Source organism: Alosa pseudoharengus, unplaced genomic scaffold (genome assembly GCF_046254945.1).
Source record: "Alosa pseudoharengus isolate Yale_2024_CS ecotype anadromous, Long Island Sound unplaced genomic scaffold, YU_APseudo_1.1 YU_APseudo_1.1_scf_12, whole genome shotgun sequence".
Taxonomy (NCBI): domain Eukaryota; kingdom Metazoa; phylum Chordata; class Actinopteri; order Clupeiformes; family Clupeidae; genus Alosa; species Alosa pseudoharengus.
This window is the reverse complement of record NW_027468587.1, coordinates 11,398,671-11,415,573: the sequence shown is the minus strand read 5'-3', so window position 1 is coordinate 11,415,573 and position 16,903 is coordinate 11,398,671. Positions and strand designations below refer to the sequence as shown.

The window sequence follows — 16,903 nt, the reverse complement described above, 5'->3', positions numbered from 1 at the left end:
TTCATAACGTTAACGTTACCTGACTCAGCCTGTGCTGTCATCACTGCTCAGTCGGGCTGATGCATGGTCTGCTCTTGGACCACCATATTCAGTTTATTAATTTGCCGTGAATTATTACACAAAATGTTCATTAAATGCACGAAGTATTCCTAGGTTAATGATTAATATGAATCATACAGTATGAAGGCTACAGTAGCCTAGCTAATGTTAACTAGCACTGCTAGCAGCATTAACATTACAACCTCCCTGCTTAGCTAACTCACCACAACTTTGTAGGTTTTGTCCCTCATGCTGCTGACCCTTACAAAACCCACAAACTGACTCTCGGACACACAACAGTCAATAATGTGACCCGATTTAAAGTGGCTTTCACCCCTTTGGACACTCACTAAAACATAATATTCATACCTGTGTTGCAGCATGTAGGCTAATGTTAGCTGCATTATGTAATGACATACAATGTCGGAAATGCTAAAGGTTAGCCTGTCGGCTAGTGCTAGCCTACCTGAAAAGTTTGACTGTTTAAACTAACATTTACAGTGGTCTATTTGATAGTGTATTGGCCCTGACCAAGTTCGTGTGATGTATAAACCCCAATCCTTGTTGATACAAGTACCAATATTCGTCAAGAAAGTTTTTAATCACATTAAGATTTTCGCCATAGGCAGTAAAACACTCCTCCATCTTTGTCAATATTTTTCCGCTGAGAAAGTTTCAAACTATGACCATAACGGCCTTTCCACCAATCAGAGGCATTACTGTGGGATTGTTCAGGATTGTGGGTAATGAAGTACTTATCCAAGAGATCGCGAATAAAAGGCATTTATCTCAAAACAAGGTTAGTGCCCCACGAACTCTTGGTGTCTATAGGAGCATACAATCGCTTAGTACAACCGTAGCTGGTTTTAAGTCTACCACGAGCAGTTAAGTTTTTATGGCTTACACCGCAATTGTCAATGGAGAAATTGCATTGACTTTTTACATCCGGCATCGGCTGTGGGCGGGACTGTGCAGCTCTATGTCCGTAGACGGGCTCTGGTTACACCCACAGACAACGACGGCGCTGCTCCTGCTCTGTGATTGGTTAGTGAACTGAGATTCATGGTTGGCTAGCCAAACCTGAGGTTCGCCATTGGCTATTCAACAGGAAGCGCCATAACAGTCTCAAAAGTATTTGTGTACTTGTAGAAAATACTTGTGCGAGCAGCAGAGATTTGTAATGGCAGAATAGTTTCGTAATTGAAAGACAGCAACTGTGGAATATTTAATACCTGTGGAATATATTTGTAAGTGAACGACATATGAGTAATACTTAAAATTGTTCGTGTTATTTTTTTGTTAAATCACAAATCATTTTTACAGTTACAAATCCTGTTACACACACACACAATACATATGAGACACTTCTCATCCCTAAAGTGGTGCAAAAGTAGATGTGTACAGGGTGAACAGGACTGGAGAGAGAACAGTTCCCAGTGGCGCTCCGGTGCTGCTGATCACAGTGTCAGAGAGACATTTCTTCAGTCTGACGAACTGTGGTCGCTCGGTCAGGTAATCTGTAATCCAGGTTACCAGGTGAGCGTCCACACCCATCTGCAAGAGGTTGTCTCCCAGTCTGAGGGGTTGGATGGTGTTAAAAGCACTTGAGAAATCATATATATACTTGCCCGCCCGCCCCCCCCCCACAAACACACACACACAGTAATATAATATATTTTCTTTGGAAAAAGCAAAGTAATTTGATAGTAGTCAGTCATTTCTGTCTTTGGCAAAATCAGCTTTTTCAGAACTCCATGTACATCTGGTGGTCATTGTATGTATCTGGTGGTCATTGTATTTTGCTTCTTTTCTTGTTGTTGGCTATAAAATACAGTATTCACAACAGAATATTATTTGGGAAAAATCATTATTTTTGGTTTCAATATTGTCTACATGTTTACTGTATATTTCAACTTCTCTCTGTAGATGACTTTCATTCTTGTATGGAAATATACATAGAAGCCCATGAAAGACAGAAGAGCTTTTGAGCAACAGTACATGATGTATCCAAAATGTCATATTATATTAACGTATTTATAATGTGAGACGAATGTTTGCTTTAGAGATGTGTTTATGACATTTTGAATGTTGTGTATCATTTTGCTGGAGAGGCATTTTGTGTGAGCAATTGTGGGCTTTGTGTGTGTACAGTTTTGAAAAATAGACACTGTGGGCCAGATGTACATACATTTGCGAACGTAGCATTATCAGTGCCATGGACAAACCCCAGATAAGGAACGCTGTGAGCTGGTATTTATCAAACTTTCACTTCATCGGACAATCTGCACCTTTCTCCGCCCCCTACCGCAATTTACGAACGTCCACAACCAAACGGCATAGGCTACATACAAGCACAATTGAATGAAGTTAACTGATGATAACATTAAAAAGAATCAAACGTTTAGCGATCATGAAATAATACAATACATGATAAGATGGCAACAAGCAGGGATACAATGAAGATCAGTACTGTTCTACTCAAACTACTTGTGCACGTAGGCTATGGAAGATTGGTTAAATCTAGCAGGAAAGGTTAAGTGGATGACGTGAAAGTGAAAGTAAGGGCCCGTCCCATTTCTCCCCCCTTAAAACTTCCACTTGGTTTTGATTGCCCTCAACATTAAAGCCCCCTCGACAAGGGAAGTGGAGGTGAAGATATTTCCCTATGAATTGGGACACCACTATATGCAAATTAGCGTAGCGAACGTGCTCATTCAGGAACATGCCCATTCCAGCGGTCATTGTTGTGTGGGCTGTGCTGGTTTATCTACGTCTGGTTAATCAACAAAAATATTCGTGTTCATGTGAACGCCAGAACACACACCTTAAATATTGACAAAACTACCCAGATCAGATATATAACGTTATTTGATGGGCAGACTCTCTCAAAGCACGCAGCAGATATCATGAACATCGTCAGATAGCTTTGTGAGATATTTTCTAACATTAGTGTTCAAAACTCAACAGTCCATCAGATGTGCATCAAACTAACATATTCCAACATATTTCGAAATGTTAATATGCTTATTTGCGAAAATATATGAAAAATTTGTCCGGCTTGCTGAGCTCGCACGGTATCCTGGGTAATTTCATCTCCCACTTCATTTTAAGCCCGCATCGGTCCTGGCTATGTTTTAAGGGTTGATTTTAAGGGGAAAATAGCACTTCCCCTTGCTCCCTAAAGTAATGGGACACCCTAGCCCTACACGTGCACGCGCAAAAACGAGGGTTAGGGCAAAAATCTAGGGGTAGGGGAGGTATTGGGACGGGCCCTAAGACATTCGAAAGGCCAACAAAAGTTAAGGTTGCTTTTGATATAGTACCAAGACGCAAAACTGGTGCTCTAAATAGTGATTCTGTTGTCTTTGAAAGGTTCTCTTAATGACGCATTTAACCGCAATTTGGATTAACACCTGCTTTTACAAGGCGGAAATATTTAGGCGCATAATAGACGTGCCCTTTTACAGGCAGTTTTTGTGCATAGTGTGGAATACATAATTAGGCGCTCTTTACGCTTCCCCTCCCATCTCTTTATGCTAAACTCCCACTTTCTCCTTTATTCTCGAATCTCCCATGAAAGCATATGCATGACATGGCAAAGCGCAATTTGCCATTTTCAGCTCCCGCGACAGGCAGTCTGCATTTTTTTCTCAGTGTGGCCTGTTTGTACATACCTCGCCATGATTTTACACGCACGTTGTGAAACAAATACGCCTGAAGTGGGCGCAAAAGCATATATCTGGCCCAGAGTTTTGAAAATATGTAAACAGTTGTAAAAAAGCAGGGTGGAAGCAGTGAAATGTTGTGTAATTTTCTGACTGACAACCTTAAAACACTGTTCTGCTCTAGAACACAGTAATTCATGTACACTTGTACAGTATATCAGCTATGCTCACTCTCTGGTTCTATGTATCTTTCAAGCAGGAGACTTTGACTGGGGTAACCACAGTTTTCACAGCTTGTACTGCTGAGTATTTTTGTGTGTGACAAACATGTTGACATCTTCCAAAAATGCAAACTGAAAACTTATGGGCTATTTGTTGAGTCTATGGCTAACAACATCACAGCAGAAATTACAATTAATATCACAATAAATGCAACATCAAAAAAATGCACAATTTGCAAGTGCTTTTGACAATCTGCAAGAGCGACTTTGTGGGAAAACTGCAGTAATAGCTTTATGGTTTACACTGTGTGTGATTCAATGTGTGTGTGTGTGTTTGTGTGTGTTAGTGTGTATGAGGATGTGCATATGTGCATGAAAGCATTTAACACTCACCACTTCCACATCCTCAAAAACAAGATATATTTATATCAGTGTTATATCAATATATATATATATATTGTTCTCAGCAGACAAGTTTGTCAAAAACGTCTTACAATTACATCAATTAACATTATAACTTCTTTTGTCACAAAAAGAGCTAAGTCTGAACGTACCCTAATTTAACAGCTTCGGAGTCATTGGAATGGTTAAATTACTTTTTTGGGTTGAACGGTGGCCGTCTCACTTCCCCCTAGCGCTTGTGAGTGGAAAAACCACCCTTGCAACTTTGGGCCGGTGGGCTGACGCCCTCAGTGTCAGGAAGTAACAAGTGTAACAAATTGCTATACTGCATTTATAAACATACACGCCAGGCACCGGCTACAACAAAGTTGGGAGGGAGTTTCTCAGACGTTCGTCATGACAGAGCCAGTGAAGAAGCAGAAAGTGAGTAAACCCTTGTTGGAGGAACGGGGGAGAGGAAAACGACTTGAGGAGATTGAGAAGTGTCGTAAATATACTCTGAGGCTATAGGGGGATCTCTGCAGAGAAACAGAAAAGCGAGAAAACAGCGAATAAATTGCCAAAACTGCATAGTTTCTCTTTAAATGCTTTTTGAAGATTGCTAGAGCAGAAAGCGTTCATTCATGAAAAGCTAAATCTTTTCACCAATGAGGAATCACAGAAGAAAAGAGTCCTCAGTGTGAATCCTGACCTCTTAGTGTTGATGAAAGGCAGACAAAGCAGACGCTCATCCATGAGCTGGAGCATGGGAGAGGGACGTCGAGCTGGACCATGGAACTACAGTAAGACAGCAAGGTGCAGCAAGGCCAGAGTGAGGGATTTGAATTTACTGTAATCGGTGTAGCTACAGTACCTACTTCACCCCTTGAATAGCTAACTGCAAGTGAAAATCATGGAAATGGACAAAAGCCTGAGCTCATGCAACAGCAGAGAAGGTATTCACACAACCCAGATTTGCCATTGCGCTTGGCCTGTGGTGCTGCACCATATGGGGCTGCAGGTTACATTCCCACAAGGTGACGGAGGGCATAAAGGCTCTGTGCACTAGCACACTGACAAACTTTCTTTTTTGTCTAGAAGTCGGCATACCCATTTCCTGTTCTCTGTCATCGCTGTCAACCAACACCTGAAAATGAGTGCTTCAGTTGTACCAGCCCCTCCAGCCTCTCATGGCTATCTTCAACCCCAGCAAGTCACAAAGTCGGATAATCTGCCTGTTACTTCCATGGAAGTTAAGAGAACGCAGGCCGAGGTTCTGCAATGGAGAGAGTTTATAATCTAGTGAAGAGATGGCCTCACACTTTTCCCGAATATCAAAGCCGGTAAGATCAGATGTCCGCGTATCAAGGCTGTATCATGTGGGGCCCCAGGCTTATTATACTTCCTAAGTGTCATCTCAGAGGGCTAAAGCATCTTCATGAAGGCCTGTTAGGTTTCCCCTGTTAGGGGAAAATCTTTGAAAAAGTGTGGAGGAGGAATGCACACCCAAATATAGCACACTCTGATCTCTTGATATATTTATTAATGGCCGTCCTTCGGATGAGACGTTAAACCGAGGTCCTGACTCCCATGGCACTTATTGCAAAGAGTAGGGGATTCCCTGGTGTCCTGGCTAAATTTCCAACCTGGCTCATTCAATATGGGACCCCTAATCATCCCCCCACTGTAATTGGCTCATTCCCACCCAGGTTGGTGCTATTGGTGGTGTTAGTGAGGTACCCTTTCCATGTGAAGCGCTTTGAGTGTTGAGAAAAGTGCTATATAAATGTAACGTGTTGTTGTTGTTGTTTTGGTGCTGAGCCTAGAGATCAGAGTGTGCAGCTACTCTGTATTTAAAGCGAAAAGAAACCAGAGGCTATGTCTTGAACTTGATTGGTACCTTTGTCTGTTTGTGTAAACACAACCTATATTAATAGCACCTAGGGCGTAGGTTTGGTCTCAGCTTTGGTGGGGACACATCCACAACTCCTGCTGTCACGATACCAACATATTGTTTCAATACCAATAGCAAGTGAAGAATCTTGATTTCGATACTTTTGCAGTTTTTTTAAATTTGATTTGGTTTTGTGTGATTTGTGAGATCATTCACATCAGTGGCAATCATAGAATTTGATTGACCCTCCACACACACACACATAGAAAGTGATGGTTGTCATAGGTTTCTTTTTCATATTTTGGAATTCATATAAACTATACATTTATATTGATAATTATGTATAGTATTTTATGATCTGCATGATTACTAATAGCTAAACATATTTAGTAATTTGATTACATCATATTGATATTTAAATTATTAGGCAACACTTGTCTATATCATCACATTTGGTGTGTAAATCTAATTGAGTGTCTGTCACTTTAAGAAGAACGTGAATGCTGAAAAATAGTTTCGCAAGTGCAAGGATATGTGGATTCAATTCATCATGTTTCCTATGTCATTAGATAAAATAAACGTTCAAAAAACTAACAAGTCAAAGAAAATCTTTCTGGGATGAGATCATAGAAGAAATAAGTGTCTTAATTTCTATGAGTATGGAAATGCACCAGTTTATCTTTTATTTCTTTGCATTGTGCAGGCTACATATACATTAGCCTACATAAACATAATATAGGAACAGGAAAATGTCTCGGATCAATTGTTTATTGCGACTGCAAGATTGGTAGCCCAATTAACCTAACAGTCAGATATGGTGACCTGATTATAGCCTATGTGACTGTCCGTGCGGCACACCCTTATTCAACATGACTCCTAACTTTGGTTGAAAGATTACAGAAGCTAGGTTAGCTGTGACAATATCCTGGGTAATATCCTAACAGCTAATGCTATTTTACACAGTAAAATCCGCATTTGAAAGCCTGGTCACCAGTTGCCAGTTTATGGCTAATTATTTTGCCTAGACTGCAAACTTACCATTGTCGTTGACACATCCGCTCGCTTGACTGCCGGTGCAAAGTAACCTGTGCTTTGTCACTCTCTGTGCGTGTAGCCTAGGCCTACTGTAGCGTGCATGTCAGATAACCCTTCCCCCTCCCCCTCTATTTTTCAGCCAATCATATGACGACGTTTCTTGTACTGTTGTGCTGGCGGTCGGAATGATCAGCAGCACAAATAAGTTCGCTAAAATATTGGTGGGGACAATTTTGTCATCTTAAAATATTGATTAGGACTAGTCCTTAGCGTCCCACCCTAAATCTACGCCCATGAATAGCACATTATCTGTTTCTGTACGGCCACCACCCTGTAACAAATTTAGCGTAGGCTACTTGTTTTTGTGACAACTTGAGAATAAGCCTAAAATGTAGGCCTATAGGCCTACTAAAGCAAGAATACTTTGTGCTTTGGCTATGTTCTAAAGGAACAGGCTCTACTGTTTCAAAGTTATTAAACAACAAGCATGCTGCATAAAGAGCACGCTTAAAATGTCTGTTATAAACAACGAACGAATGAGTGAGACAGTTCAAACATGGCCAGGCCCAGGCAGACTAGCATTAAAAGCTTTTTCCAGAGGCCAGATGCGATGGAAGATTGTAAATCGTTAACGCCTGAAGTCTCAGATCAGCTGGCCAGCTCCACCACCACCAGAGAAAAAGCCGAAGCCGAAATTTTGGGGGTATCAGTCGGAATCAGTGACGTTGGAAGTGGGGGTGCGGCTGCACGAAGACACTTGTCATTTTCCGCTTAGACAGACCCATGGTTACACTGGACATGCAACTGTGTTCTGTTCCCAGAGCATGCTTTCTCTGTCTATGATCTGCAGGGTTAGGGCCTCCTCGACGAGGAGATTGCTGGTCCATGGATAATTTGCGGCACAATTGAATGGTATCATGGAACCGCGGACCGAAAGAAAAAGAAACTAAACATTTTCTAGAATAGAAAATATTTCTTAATTTAGTGTTATCAAATAAAGAGGCATAGCATTAGAGAGTAGTGGTGTGAACACATTCAATGTGTGTGCGCATCTGTGCAAGTGAAACTGTTGAACCACTGGGTAGCAGCAACAAACAATGTATTTAAAACAACGAACACAGCGGATTTTTGCTGTCAATGAAAACAGCATAGAGACTGGCTAGATCTTTAAGTTGACACTAGTCAAGCATGTTTAAGTTAGGCTAATGCACATGTTGCATTCTATACGGCCTGATTATGTCATTCTTTAAGCTACATAGCCATAGCCTGTCTCCAGTTCTCCTCAACTTGACTAATTAAGAAGCGATAATAGGATATTTTACCGGCATATCATCAAAATGTCCGGAAAACTAAACCTCTGCCGGCCACTTTAACCGTCACCAATTTTTTCAAGCGGAAACACTGCTCCCAGGGTACTGGGAGCTCCAGAATGACCACCTGTCTTGTTGTTATTGACAGGAGGACCATATCTGGTCTCAGTGTGGTCATTGTGATGGACCCTGGGAACCTGAGCTGTCTCTCTAGGTCAACCAAAATAAGTCGGTAAATTATATTGTACAGCCCATTGCCTGGTCCCAACGCGTCCAAGCTCCCTCCTGTCTCATCCCCACTGGTCTGGTGGCCCAATCTTCCTCCATATCTGCCCTCACCTTATGCTGGACCAACTGCCATCAGCCTCTCCACCCAGCATGCTGTGCCGAAGTCGTCTGGGCATTTTTTCCTTCCTCTCCGTTCCCACGACAATCCCAGAGTGAGCTACCTTGGGATCCCTGGACTCTCTGTACTGCAGTACCTCCCTAGCATGTGTGATCATGAACTCCTCCTTCACACTGCTGAACAGGAGTATGAGTTTGTTCTTGCGTCCATACAGTGCAATGCTGCTTAGACTCCAGGGGAGCCCCAGCTACCTGCGGAGGTACTGGCTAATCTTCCGCTCAAGGCCCTCAGTTGTAGACATCAGCACATCATACACTAAGAGACCACAAGATTTGCGGAAGGATTCTGTGCTGGTAAATTCAGGACTTGCCTGGCAAACCAGACTTACAATTAGATGAACACTATCAACTAATATTAAAACACAAGCTAACTAAACCGAAACCGAAGGCACATAAACAGAGACCAAATGAAACACAAAAATAGACAGATAAATCAAAGTGAGTGCAGGGCAGAGAGGAGGCAGAGGTAGAAATGTATAATTAAATTCAAATTATATTTAAAAATTCAACAGCCAAAACCAGAGAGAGAGAGATAAAGAGGCTGACCGAGATTAGGGCCTTTAAAAAGAGGGTAGGAAAACAGCAGATTTTTTTCATTAAAATCAGTGAATAATCCTGATAAATAATCGTCATCTCAATATTGATCAAAATAATTGTCATAATAATTGTGGCCATAATCGTGCAGCTCTATGCTGAAGATGTGATCTTGCCACGATTTCCCCATCACTGTATTGTACCTGAAGAAGGGGAAAGGCTAAATTCAACATTTCTTAGAAATTCACTTCAGGGTTTAGTATGGTTGTTGTTGTGATCTGAGTCATGTTTCAATATTAGTAAAAGAGGCAGGTATGGCCAGGCAATTGAAATGGCAACACTTTCATTACTTTTTTATCAAACTCTAGATCATCGTAAACAAGACACGTGTAGCCTACAGTAAACTACCATTAGCAGTTCGTTATGAGATATGAAAGTAAGAGGAATCAGTCGGCGGAGCAGAAAAGGACCGTTAGAAAAAGAAAAAATGTTTTACTGGTTCATCCCGAAAACATATCTTTCAAAAATACCAAACCTGAGCTATTTCAGCAGTCTGCCGCACATGATGAGGAGAGTAGCATGGAGACTGAAGCATCAGAATGTGAGTAGAACAGGCCGTGTGTCATGCTTTAGGACAGGACTATTCAACTTCTGCATCAAGTTAGGAGCCAGATAGGAAAAATACTAGGTCTTTGTAGGCCACTCAAAGTATGATATGGCTAAAATGACTCCTATCAGGTAAATGTAGATAGATAGATACTTTATTGATCCCCATGGGAAATTCAAGAGTTCAATGTCTTCTCGTAAATGGAGAATGAGTGTGCGCTGAAAACTTTCAACGCCCACTGATTGAAGATTATTACGACCAATACAGTGGTTGATAATAAAAAGGCAGAGGCAGATTGACCTCCACTTTAGCGTCACTGCCAGCATGTTTTAAATCCCCCTTGCATTTGTGTTAAAGCACAGATCTTATCAGCTTCATTTCAGTCACAAATTCATTGAGGGAATAAAGTCAAGATGAAAAGTTAGTGTGAGAAAACTGTGGTGTGAGGGCATGAGATGTGTCAGTCGTGTTTATTATAGCATACACATGGCAGCCAGATTTGAGGGCAGATTGTGGGCAACAGAAAAATGTAAGCAGGCCGGATCTGGCCCACGGGCCGCTAGTTAAATAGGCCTGCTGTAGGAAATGTGAAATACCTAAAACTAACTACACTCTTAAAACGAATGTGTTGAAAACAACACAACTTGTTGTTTTTAACACATCACTGTGTCCATATAGGGACAACAGTTTGTGTTGTTTCCTTTTTTATTTTGTTATACAAATGTTGAAATAACACAACTTCTATTGTTGTTTAACACATCTCTGTGTTCAGATAGGGACAACACATTCGTTTTAAGAGTGTAAAGATGTTTCTGTTAACCCCAAACTGGGATTTTAATCTTAGAATCCTGCTGCTGGTTTTACCATGTTTAAGAAGTTGACACGAAATGTATCTAATGTGCTGTGGGAATTTTAAATGAAAACTGGTGTATTGAAAATGTAAGTGTGCTTCACTGACATGTTAAGTCCTGGAGGAAAATAAAAGCTTCTCCTGAGAAGCATGTAAATGTTAAAAATGATAATGACTACACTCTTAAAACGAATGTGTTGAAAATAACACAACTTGCGTTGTTTTTTAACACATCTCTGTGTCCAGATAGGGACAACACATTCGTTTTAAGAGTGTAAATCAGCCTCTCTTTTCTTTTCATTTGTTGTCTAGATTTGATGTTGGTATAGTTACCATAAACAGACAGCTGTCTTTACTCAATGCCATTTACAGTAACTCGAAACGAGGAAAGGGCTTTTGACCTCACAGGTGTAAACCTATGGTTAGTAAATAAGTTGCCAGAATTATAGTACATGTATTTGCATTCAATGTGAGAGTGCACAAGTGCACAGAATATCTACATACCTGTACACTGTGAACACTCTTTGACCTGAATACATGCACCATCAAGAAAACGTTTGTAAGAAGGCAGCATGCAAGTGTATTATCTATTTATAGCTTGACCACAAGTAGCAGTCACATATTGGCATGATGCACAAGCACATTTGAGACTATTTGCCATGCTTTGCTGCAGAAGTTATCCATTGCATCCAGAATTATCTCTTGTAATGAGATATCTCTAATATAGCAAGGAACACCCAATAGAGTAATTATATTTAAACAGGGAACACAAAATAATAATAATAATACATAAAAAAAACAAGTTTCTGTCTTTCTTATATGCTTAGGGTTCTTCTTCCTCTAATAAGGTCACCAGAGAAGTCTGAAGGCGTCCTTTGACATCATTTGACATCAGGTTTAGATTGTGGAGATAAGATTTGTTTCATCTTGCCTGCAGGCACGCATCGGGGTGTTAGAGAGAGGCGGGGAGACTACCCTCCGCACAAAAACAGGATCTGAGAACAATTCTGCCACAGAAGCTGGTGTGAGAGTCACTAAAAGGACCAAGGACAACACACACATACACTCTCTCTCACACACACACACAGTATACAGACACTCACTTATTCACACCACAGGATTCCATTCACCTCCAGGACAAAGGACAAAGTCAGGACAATGGACTTTAATGACTCAGAAATATACTTGAGCAGTAAGTGCAACATTTAATGTCAGATTTTTTCTGTGTGATTTTTAATGTGAATATGAATGTAATATGAATGCAAAACATTCAACTAATCCATGTGCATTCAACTTTAGACAGAAAGACAAGGAATGTATATTAACTAGGCTTCATGTCTGACATCAAAAGGGGTAGCGTAAAAATGTGGCGGTCATCTTTATCAGCTGGTGTGAAATTGTTTGCCTTAAAAAAATCGTATAAATGTTCATCATTAGACAGCCACTTGGCCATACTCAGATGTGGCAGTGTGTTAGCATGACCCTGTCGTAGTATCTAGTGCTCTTTTATGTGACCTCTCTCTCATTCACTCTCTCTCTCTCTCTCATTCACTCTCTCTCTCTCTCTCTGTCACATTCCCTCCTGTTCATATAGACACACATTTAGAGCCACAGTATTTCATTGATGACTTGGTTACCTTATGACTGGTGAAGCAATATTTGCCTCTGCACTGGTGTCTTGTTGAAAATGTTCAGAAACAGCCTGTAGTCTCCACTTTCAACAGCAGAGGGCAGAATTAGTTTACACAATTTGAGGTTAGCTTTTTTTAACCTCCATGTCACATTCACTTCTGACTGTGTTTGACCCTCCCACAGTCTATCTCTCTCTCTCTCTCTCTCTCTTCTCTCTTTGTACAAGACCTTGTCAGCATTAGACAGGCCACTTTCAGTATTGCTGTGGCTGTTTTAGTTGAGCTGCCCCCTAACCTTTGCACATGTTGTTTACACTATTACATTGTCACAAAGTGAGATTATATTACTGAAGAAGGGTTAGAGAAGAGGAGACTTATGATGGCTTGTGTGTGTGTGTGTGTGTGTGTATGTGTGTGTCTGCATGTTTGTGTATATTCTTAAAACAGATGATACTACTGAAAACACAAGCACCCTGGACTACAGTGGCTACTACGCTGAATTGGAAACAGAAACAGACTCTGGACCATGCCCAACTAATAGCTTGAAAGACTTCAGCCAAGTCTTCTTGCCCACGCTCTACAGCCTTGTTTTCGTGGTGGGGTTGCTGGGCAACGGACTGGTGGTGTGCGTCCTGCTGTGGTTCCGCCGTAAGTGCAACCTGACGGACATCTGCCTGCTGAACCTGGCGCTGTCCGACCTGCTGTTCGTCTTCTCACTGCCGTTCTGGGCCCGCTACGCCGCCCTCGGCCACTGGCCCTGGGACGGCACCGTGTGCCGCCTGGTCACCTTCCTCTATACGCTGGGTTTCTATGCCAGCACTGGCTTTATGGTCGTCATGACGCTGGACCGCTACCTGCTGATCGTCCACTCTCCGTCCATCACTGTGTGGCGCACGCTGCGTGTCGGCATGGTCCTGATCGGAGCGGTGTGGGCCTTGAGCCTGGTGGCCTCCCTGCCAAATGTCATCTTTGTGGACGTTAACGGGACCGGGGAAGCACACACATGCGCCTTGGAGATGTCCGCGGGCTCCGCGTGGCGGTCTTTTGAGTTCCTAGAGATGAACGTCTTAGGTTTGGTCGTGCCACTCTCCATCATGGTGTTCTGCTACGCGAGGATCATCCCCACCCTCATCAACTTGAAGACGCATCGGAAGCACAAGGCCATCAAGCTCATCTTGGCCATCCTCATCACCTTCTTCCTCTTCTGGACCCCTTACCACGTGGTCATCTTCCTGCACATGTTGAAGCAGCATGGCTACTTCCTGGACTGCCACCAGATGCACCGCCTCGATTTGGCCATGAAGTGGACGGAGACTATTGCCTACACCCACTGCTGTCTCAACCCCATCATTTACGCCTTCGCCGGGGAGAAGTTCTGCCGGCTGGTGGTCAAGATGCTTAGCCAGTGGCTGCCTCTGTCCTCCATTTCTAGAGAGTTCTCTGAACGCCGAAGCTCTGTCTACTCACGGTCATCAGAGATTACCAGCACCAAACTGATATGAACCACCCTGGTACACCCACTCAGGGTTTTAAAAAAGAAACTGCCTTTGTGTACCATGTCTAGCAGCCCTTTGATGAGTAAAACTAAAAGTTCAAATAGATTAGTAGACTTCCAGTAACTAAAGTTTCACTTAGCATGTATGATACAGTGATGAATTTATTGTATCCTAGAGTTGTGTGGCAAGTTTTCACAATGACTAACAACAAATCATTCGCAAACAACAGTCATGATGACTCAAACAGCAGCTATCTAGGACCACAGAATCAGAATTCCATGCAGCATGTAAGAGAGGCCTTTCTCCTGGATCAAATAAACCCACTGAGCAGTCTGACTGGGAGATCTCATCATGCCTCATCAATAATAACTTTCTAATGCTGGTAATGTGTTTGACACATATTCCCTCCTGACTTTTAAATTGGTTACACTTCAAGATAGCTTGAGACATAGAGTCCATGTTAATGCCACTGCTTTGTAGAACCAGTAGTGACTAGGTCAAAATCTTTGCCAATGATGCATTGTGCGGCATGCTTTAGCAGGAACCTCTACATTACTCATTCATATGTTCCCATGCGAGTCCTATGTTCAGATTTGACCTGAACATAATAGGAAAGGTCATTTGTGTTAATGTGTGGACACATAGAAGCTGGGGATCACAGGACCCCTACTCCACAGCTGAGGCCAGAGCAGTTCATGTCACTATTTGCATGAGCCACGACTAAAATACTTGCGATAATATCAAACATATTGTCGTAATGCCAAGACTAGAAAAAGACTGACTCGAACTGACTTAAAACCGCTAAGATTGGCACCTTACATTAAACAATCTAGTTGACGAGAGTGAGCCGCAATTCCAGTAAAACTCCCATGATTTCATTCCGACTTTGGAAATTTAGTCGTCGACTGTGAAATCGCTTGATTGTATGGTGTAAGGCCAGTCAGTATAAGTTTCTTTATTGGTACTTAGAAAATGCACTTCTCAGTACCCTAATGAGGAACTAAGAAGAGACAGCATTCCATATTATACACATACGTATGGACACACAGTATAAAATCGTGGAAATGTATCAGTTGTCACTGCCAGTCAGTTGCTGTATAGACCCTGAGCTTGGTTAGGCATGCTTGGACCTGGAGACTTGGTTTGGAGACTGAGCCTGTTGTTGGACACTTGGTGTCGCATCCCACCATCTTTTTCCAATTGAAAAACTAAGAGAATCACATTTGAAGTTACAGGTTACAGGCAGGTACAGGAAGGATTTGCCCACTTGATTTAACATTTTTGTAACTTGTCTTAACAATGAAACTAAAAAGAAAAATCAATATTTTTTATATTTTTATCAATATCGGCCTGCATCTCAAAATTAGAATATGCAACTTGTGACTCATTTTGTCAGATTGGGTCACATTATGTAATATAATTGACATATGTAAGTCGCTTTGGACAGAAGTGTCCTAAATTAATACATGTAAATAGACCTCAAATGCTGTGTTTGAAATGCTATTTGATTTTCACCCCTTTAGAAGAATCAGAAATAGTTGCGGTGGCTCTAAAACTGAATGTGATTCTATACCCTGCTAGGGGGGTTTGTCTGGGACCAATCCAGCCGCAGTCAGGTGCCAATCTGGCATTCTTTAGTCATCTGGTAACTGGACATGTTTATTATAGAGATGATCAGAGATGAACAAAATCAGAAGCTCATGAAAGGAATTTTTCCCCTGTTGCCTATTTGATGATGCCTGTATGATCTTATTTTATTGTATATGTTTGTGTGTATTTTGCCTTTATTATGACAGGCCAGTGCCACAGCGCCCCCATGATAAGTGCATGAGTGTTGGGGACTGCCCTGGTGCACTGAGTGCATTAAGTGTGGGTTGTATTACATCTGCACATTTGTGTTTTAACAGACTGATATGTGATATGCACAACAAGGCAACGGGTGAAATGATGTAAATACATAGTGATGAGATAGAATAAAGCCAAAGCAACTATTCACCCACATGTTCCCAACCTATTTTCAAGTCATTGTAAATATTAGTTCCAATAACAGAGTGTTTCTATATTAAACACATCAATGTATTGTTTTATATATTTTCAATAAATAAAAACCATGTGTGACATTAAGTGATGATCAGTGTGAGTGCTGCTGAGCGCTTCAGATGAGAAATGAGCTGATTGGCTGTTTGGGGAAGTGAGCTATTAGAAAGCTGTTCGGGGAAGTGAGGGGTCGGCTGGAGGTGAAATGCACATCCGTGTCTTTCTAGGAAGAGGGACTGTGTGTGTGTGTGTGTGTGTTTGAACCACAGAGCAGCCTAGCTACAGCTGCAGAGCTCTCAGTCCCTCCTCTCTACCCCTGTGGTATCATCTGTCCATCTGTCTCACACACACATACATGCGCGCGCGCACACACACACACACATACACAACCACAAACAAATACACACACATACCCCACGATATGACTTTAGCCTACATAGCCTAGCCTATTTGTTACCGTTCATCGTGGCATTTGCTGAAACAAATAGTTCGCAACAACACACGCTGAACTTGAATCAAATATTCTTTAGAACACAGCGGATCAACCGTCTGCTTTCACTTTTGAATGAAGTTCCAGTCCTTGCGTAGTGATATGAAATACCTGAATTAGAAGCACAAACTCCGTTGCCCTTGACAGCGGTCATCATTTTTTTCAGAGATCCTTTCTTCGGAAATAATGACCGCTAGCTACAACTTTGGGAAATCCCATTCAAGTCAATAGAGAGTTCTACTTACCTTGTGAAGAGCCGTGTAATAAAAGGTTCTAATCATCTAGAAATGTGACAAACATGCTTTGAC

At 41.7% G+C, this 16,903-nt stretch overlaps 1 protein-coding gene across 1 annotated transcript; it reads left to right on the top strand.

Annotated features, from left to right (window-relative positions):
• The first annotated feature begins 5,559 nt into the window (after window positions 1-5,559).
• Window positions 5,560-16,192, top strand: LOC143118960 (C-C chemokine receptor type 5-like). The gene is made up of 3 exons (XM_076280148.1): window positions 5,560-5,649; window positions 11,879-12,133; window positions 13,020-16,192. The coding sequence occupies exons 2-3, from the start codon at window positions 12,100-12,102 to the stop codon at window positions 14,072-14,074; spliced, it is 1,089 nt and encodes a 362-aa protein (XP_076136263.1). The 5' UTR covers window positions 5,560-5,649; window positions 11,879-12,099; the 3' UTR covers window positions 14,075-16,192.
• Window positions 16,193-16,903: the final 711 nt, after the last annotated feature.

Excerpts from the sequence above, each read along its gene's own strand:
- LOC143118960 (XM_076280148.1), top strand. The coding sequence starts at position 12,100 with ATGGACTTTAATGACTCAGAAATATACTTGAGCA. Across the intron at positions 12,134-13,019 it reads CTCAGAAATATACTTGAGCA|ATGATACTACTGAAAACACA; the intron begins GTAAGTGCAACA and ends TTCTTAAAACAG.